This window comes from Anneissia japonica, unplaced genomic scaffold (genome assembly GCF_011630105.1).
Source record: "Anneissia japonica isolate Jap-2015-1 unplaced genomic scaffold, ASM1163010v1 scaffold368_len332514_cov184, whole genome shotgun sequence".
NCBI classification, from domain to species: domain Eukaryota; kingdom Metazoa; phylum Echinodermata; class Crinoidea; order Comatulida; family Comatulidae; genus Anneissia; species Anneissia japonica.
Genome location: NW_022708279.1, coordinates 46208 through 53367, shown reverse-complemented (window position 1 = coordinate 53367; position 7160 = coordinate 46208). Strand labels below are relative to the sequence as shown.

The 7160-nt window shown below is 35.7% G+C and overlaps 2 protein-coding genes across 3 annotated transcripts in view; both read left to right on the top strand.

Annotated features, from left to right (window-relative positions):
- Positions 1–1094: 1094 nt before the first annotated feature.
- On the top strand, positions 1095–4750 carry LOC117106498. 2 transcript variants are annotated; one of them, XM_033247868.1, is made up of 5 exons: positions 1095–1489; positions 1806–1872; positions 2475–2753; positions 3121–3265; positions 3864–4750. In XM_033247868.1, the coding sequence occupies exons 2-5, from the start codon at positions 1816–1818 to the stop codon at positions 3899–3901; spliced, it is 519 nt and encodes a 172-aa protein (XP_033103759.1). In that variant the 5' UTR covers positions 1095–1489; positions 1806–1815; the 3' UTR covers positions 3902–4750. The 2 variants fall into 2 exon arrangements, with proteins under 2 accessions (XP_033103759.1, XP_033103760.1); XM_033247869.1 differs by having other exon boundaries at positions 1224–1490; positions 1808–1872; positions 3121–3219.
- A 949-nt stretch (positions 4751–5699) lies between these two features.
- LOC117106508 (proton-coupled folate transporter-like) overlaps positions 5700–7160 on the top strand; it is a 9869-nt gene continuing 8408 nt past the window's right edge. The window contains exon 1 of the mRNA XM_033247879.1: positions 5700–6162. The gene's annotated coding sequence lies outside the window, so the exon portion shown is untranslated. The remainder of the gene's footprint in view (positions 6163–7160) is intronic.

Below are 7160 nucleotides of genomic sequence, written 5' to 3'. Positions count from 1 at the left end.
GGATTACGCACTTGTTTGCGTATGTTTCATTATGGTAACTTGGCAACAATATCCAAAGAGGCCGGGGCTTAGTGGAAAGAACTATTTAGTTCCTTGACCAGGAAATAATTTATGTAACAATTATTTTTACTAAAATTCAGTCATATTTCCTGTTGTGTACAATATGTGTTGTAGAATGATAAATAATAAATATTATTTTCCAATAAAGATTGTTATGTTCACTTTATTATGTAACAACTAATCTTTTAATTATGACAATTAAATTGACATCGTTTTTGTGGTTGTTTTTTCCTGACCATTCCACTGATAGAAAGCTTTTGGCAACCCATAGTCCATTGGATGAAGACATTTTTGTTCCATTGAAAAAAATATAAACAAATGAAGATAAGATGAAAAAGTGCAATTATCAATTGACAAAACACTATTGCAAGGCTTCTGATGTAGGTGGGTAAATATCCAAAAAATATCTTTAAAACGCGATTATATGTCCACCACATACTCAGATAGAGCTCATTCTCCAATTTAATATTTCTATAATTGAAGACTACTTTTTCCAAGTAAAAAGCTGATCGTCTATTTTGAGGCTGAATCATAAAAGACTACATTACATTTTTAGGTCTGGTATTGGAGGCTATATGTACTATATTGTAATTGGTAATTTTTCGGCGTTAAATACTCACGTGTGTTTAATTAAGTCTCAGGAGTCATTATTTTATAACAATGGTAATTACCTCTATTAAAGATGATATAATGATAAATGATGTTGATGATAATGATGATGATGATGATTATAAACGATTAAATAACACAACATGGCCTTTTTGCTACCGATGTTTCAACCACTCAGCGATAAAAACGAAAAATATATACTCCATACACTGTACCACTTAGAAGGCACCACCATCAACTCTACCTCGTGTGAACTCCAATGTTGTTGAGTCAAAACCAGAACCATCTTTGCCAAAGAAATTGTCTTCCGACAGCCAGACTATAATTTCTTCATATTGTTTGTTTATTGTTTATTATGATAAACAATAAACAATACTGCACCGATAACGGTAATAATTATAGCTAATGATGATAATGTTGATGATAGGGTTTTGGACTACATTTGTATTTCCTTTCTCTACTAAAATTATCGGAAGTGTATGTTGAGTAGAGGGACTTACTAGACATTCACTTTGGCAATGTTACAATGAGAGGCATAACTGACAAAGAAACTTGGCAATGTGAGTGAAGAGGAAAATTTGTTTGAAGCCACATGGTACGTAGCCCTACAAAATATATTATGCCAAACAAAAACGAACGTAACTAATGTGACAGGCGATGACTAAGCCAAGTTAATGATTACTTCAGGCCTGCTTCAGCGTCTTCGTTGTTCACTTTCAATATTAGTTTGGCTATAACTAACCTTGCCCGACCCGATATTCATTTTCTGCAATCCTCTTTACTTCTACGTGTATAACAGTCGTCTTAATAAATAAAAAAAGGTAGGTTAACGATATTATTACTATTGTTGCAAGACGTTCGATTTTACTTTGCTGTGCAGTGAATTAAATTTTATATTAGACCTATCGTAGTAGATACCAAATCAGTTTTAAGTTGATAATATATATTTTTTTGTGCATTATTTAATGCCTAATCTTTAAATATTATATGTGTTACGTTAATTTTGTAGGGCAGTTTTTGAAAGTACTGTAATAGAAGCTTATTTTCAGATTATTCAATACATGCTTAAGTATTCGTTTATACGTAGCATTTACACTTTGTAGATTTAATGTCTGCTCTCTTATCCAATCTGTTTTAGCATCTAAAATGGGAGATTGTAAGTACAGCATAAGTCCATGTGGCCTCCTGAAATTGTTGCAAATGGTAAGTACCGTAACTACTATCTTCATCGCAGTTGTATAAACTTGTTTTGTAACTCATTAAAGATACGTAGTAAAACGAAGGAATGAACATGTCTCTTAGTTGTACTTTCGAAATATATCTAATTAAATTATAGACAAATTTTATTCGGAAGTTATGCCCCGTTTACTGGGGATTGAATTCACGAATCGGGTAGTTATAATGATTCAGTTTCCGCTCACATAATTCAGCGATATACAGTTATATAGACAAAAAATTCCATATTAGCAAGAAACCTGTTGCTTCACTTGCTTTCATTTGTAAGTGGGGTTTCACACTTTTTGTTTTCTGTTCTGTTTCAATCGTGACATGTCTATGTTTTATTCGTCTTCCGATTCATTGTTATGGTCTTTTCTTGTCTACGACGAGTTGACTCAGTATACAAGGCTTATTTTTGCTGAAGGGTTCGTGAAATAGGGCAACCCACTGCCCCTGTTTTACGTCCTCTGCTCTAGTTTTTCTTACTGTATTCTATGGTGGTCTTTGCCTACTTCTCCTTTACGTTTTTGCATTTCAGTTGATTGTTCGTAGTAGTTAAATCACGGTTTTTGTGTTTTTATTTATAGGCACTTCTCATTGCTGGATTTATAACAACCTTACTTTTTAGCCTAGAATACTGCAATGTTGATAACAGTGAGAATAATTCGACCGGAAACGGAACCCTTCTTCCCGCCATCGAAAAGAATGAGACTAATGGTTTATTCTGTCAGGAAGAAATGTTTGCTGGATGGATAGCGTTTATGGTTTTGTCTTTTGTTATCTTTATCTTGGATCTCATCATCTTCATTGTTCATCTCTTTATTCCGGGATGGATGAAGTTGATAAGCTCAAAAATAGCAGCGATGGTTAGTGTCTTTTTTGAAAGTGTGTACAATCACATTATTGGCATCGTCCTCTTCATCATATAAATCATCATAATCATCAACTTCATCATAATTATCGTCTTATAATCATCATTATCCTTCCCATCATCTTCTTCATCATCATCATTAACATCATCATCAACAACAACATGATCACCATCATAATCATCATCATCATCATCATTAATATTATTATCATCGTTAGCCTACTAGTGTATTATAATACTATTATTTTAATCATTAATTTTGTCCGATATTATTGTTATTTACAGTGTTATTATGAGTATCGATGATTTTTTTAAATTAAAGTAGGCCTATAATGTTTCCATACCAAATGTTTTCTTTACAGGAGTTGGTATATTGTATCTTCGCTGCGATCGTGACAGCAGCGGCTTCGGCGACACTGGCGGCGCAGAATGGCGGCGAGACGAAATTAATCGCCTCTGCTGTTAGTACCACTACTCTATTAACGTCAAAAATATTCTCAATATTGGGTACTCCAAGTGATTTGCATTTATCACTGTAAAATAATTGCACTACACAAATTGTACCGGCGCGTGACTATAAACGACAACTCATTTGCACATTTCTTTTTTCCGTTTTCAATTTAAGTTAATAACAAGTCGATTATTTTTTAGCGCATTCCGTAAAAAGCCACAATGTGCTTTACTACAAAGAACCACTAGAAGCAAATAAATTCGACTTAAACTACTTAAACTAAAAACCGTCATATATAATCGATGTTATTACATTTATTCTGCTTGGTCTATTCGGTTAAGACATTTCTACAGAAATATGCCTAATGGTATTTTTATTACTTATTGTAATTAATTAATTGATTAATTTATTTCATCTTTATAGAGGGTAACCCGTTCAGCGTGGTAGTAAGCTGTCTCTTATCCACATCTAGATGTGTATAAGAGACAGTATATATATATAATTAATAAATCAATAAAAATATTTATAAAATTTACTAATCAATAGCATTTAAATTCATATATATATAATATATTATAGGGGCCTATATATATATAATATTTTTTATAATTAAGATTTTCATTATCTTGTTAATGGTTTTTTTTTCCTACACAGGTTCTCGGGTTTGTTGCAATGCTTGCGATGTTGGCTGAGTGTGTTTTCTTGTACAAGTTTTCCAAGAAAGGACCGTTGTAGGTCAGATGAATCCGTTTGTCCACCAAGCTCTACAATGGTATTAGTACCGCGACCGTATGGCCGTATCACACCGTCATAGTTTTGTTAGGACTACAAATAGTATGATAGCCTATTATTACAGTGTTTTGTTTTTAGGCGGGACACACTTATTGTAATTGTTATGGTGGATCCAAGGGGAGCATACGCCCCTCTAAATATTTGAAAAAAAAAAATTAAGAAAAGAAATTATATTTGAAATTTAAGACTGAGATTACCGATTCCGGCCATCACATGACCATAAAAGCTTGTACCTTAGCCACAACCATGGGGCTGAGGTAGTCACAACCGAAATTTTTTGTTACAGACACCCGAAAATAACCTCTAAGGCGTTTTAAGCGATCTTTTTTTTTTTTTTTTTTTTCCAAATGGGCGGGGGCCGGCTCGCCCCTGTACACCATCAATTTTGTAAAGGTTCTTCTTTGTCCCCCTCTATTTCAAAATGTCTAGATCATGTTTTGCTTCCACCCAAAGATCTATTTAGGCCATCATTAAGAGTCATCATTGGCATAATTAGGATGTCGCTCATTATTTAGCAAAAATTATGGTTGGTTTGCTGCTAAATAGGCCTACTTAATTAACACTCACCTCAAACAACAATTTGCGTAAAAGTGTCCATCTCATAGAGCCTGTGATTAACAGGTCTTAACTTAACTATGCTGTATTTAAAAATTATTATCATAAGGTGAGGAATGTCTATTTTGTGTACATATGTTCTTTTATGTTTGAAATGATTCTCTACCAATAAAATCCTGGTAGTGTTAATTTTGGTATGGTTGTATTCGTGTTATTTTTATGTTGAAAATACATTTTGTCATATTATTAGGCTATTAGACATCCACCACACCCCCATGATTACGATGAACTTTTCCGGAGTTTCAATCAAACTTAATAAGGCCAAGAAAAAAAAATGTGTTGGCCACGTTTTGGGAAAATCCAAAAACTGGGTAGGTCGGTAGGAACTTTTTTTTTTAATTTTTTTTTTTTAACAACCAAAAATGTGTTTACACCTAAAAAGTAGAAAATACACAAATACTACAACAATTTTTGATTCGCATCGCGTACCATTGGTACCATCAAATAAAATACCGTAGGCTTTGCCTTGGCCCCATAGCCTGACCAAGGCTATTTCAGTCTTATTTGCTCATAAAAAAATATTGTTCGTTGTAGTCAAGAAAAAAAAAAAGCTAAAATGCAAACCCTGAATTTCGTAAGTTGTGGGCCGGTTGGGTGTGGCCAACACATTTTTTTTCTTGGGCCTAAATTGACCTATCAGGACAGGCCATTGATACGCACGCTAACAGGCACACGTGTTGTCCCAAACGCACGTGTTTGCGTATAATGCTTTAACGCTGTCATTTTGCAACCAGTTGGGGCGGGGCTAGCGGAAGGGTCCATTATAATGTGATGCAAAAAATAAATAAATTTCGTTATATTCATTATTGAACCATTAAATATGAAACTTGATGTGGTATGAATATTCGATGGGATCAATCTCGTAATCTCTCGAGTGTTGAAGAAACAATTTCTGCAATATATTCCATCTTCAATTCATTAACTCATAAGCGGAACGTAGGCTGAATGTACCTGTAAGGCCTACGTTTAAATTTAATGGACCTTTCGCGAGTGCAACAAAATTACTGTACAGCAGGGGCGAATCCAGAGATATCCAAAAGTTGGGGCCGAAGTTGGGCCGTGATCGAGACAACACTGTTGTAGGGGGTACTAGGGGGTTCGGGGGCATGCCCTGCGAAATTTATCTCTTCTAGACGCCCGAAAACAGCATTTGAGGCGTTCTGGGCAATCATTTTTTCTTTATTCTTTTTTTTTCTTTTTTTAACTTCCCAAAAGGGGGGGGGGAGAGCCGCCCGGCCCCGCCCTAATTTCGCCCCTGGTACTGACTAATTAGAACAGACCGTGAATATTATATGCGCTTGAAGTTGGTGAGTGGGCGAGGCTGAGTGGAAATGAATCTTAATGAATTTGGTAAGAGGCCCTCTATAAGTTTAAAGTTAACTCGGACCATGACTGGGACACAGTTGCGTCGTACGATGAGTCGAATGGTATAAAATTGATCAAAATGCGAGCTATTATAGATCTATATATACAACAGCGATCATACGATAGATAGATCTAGTCATATCACGAGTTGTTTGAGTTTGTGAGACCAACTACGAAAAGAGTAAGAGATAACACGCGTAACATAACAAGTGATAGGCCTATATATAGAAATGGATAGGGTCTAATTAAGTAGGCCTGGCCTTAGGCTATGTCTTTGCCTACTACCAAAAAAGTACTCAGCTCAGAGTCTGAGCTACTACTATTGGTACTTACTGCAGTGGCCAGAATCTAAGATAAGAGAGGGCAGATTCATGCACAGTCGCCGCTTTTTCGGTGGTAGTAAGAGGCCTAACGTAGCCTCATAGTTACCAACCTGAGAGATTTGAAATGCGTGAGTGACGGCGCTAATGCACTTTAGTACTGTAACACTTTTATCTTCAAAAATTGTCTTTTTACCTACTGTGCGCTCCTAACAATATCTTACGATTCTTTTTCATCCAGTTCTCTCACTAATTACACCACTTTTTCGCATTTTATTACTAAAAACAACGTTCTTTCCCAGCGATTCATGACGGTAGCGACTCGCGACGTTTGATTATAAATAATTAATTGCCAGGTTGTTATCCAATTTTAAGGACAGCTCTGTTCGTTGCCAGGTTTGATTTTTTCCCCATTTTGTTAAAGAGGTGCCTTTTCATAAATTGTTATTTGTATTTTTATCTGTATTGTTTATATCGTTGTTCTGGTACAGCGCAATATTAATAATGACATATTACATTTAGGGACAACAGCTATTATTTCGTCGGGGAAAGCTGCCCCCTCGTCGGGGCCCCCCCCCCCCCCCCCCCCCGAGGCCCTAGGCGGCCCCAGACCATCAACTAATGGGTCGTGGCAGCGAAGATGTCACGGGGCTCGTGGCCGCTCTTGGCGGCCCTGTTGACGGTAATTAGTATGACCGAATTTGAGCAAACAATAATTATCACACATAGCACCTTTATTACATTTAGACCCAAAACTTATTACAATTAGAACCTTTATTACATTTAGACCCAAAAGGATTTCACATAGGACCTTTATTACATTTAGATCCAAAACTTATTACAATTAGAACCTTTATTA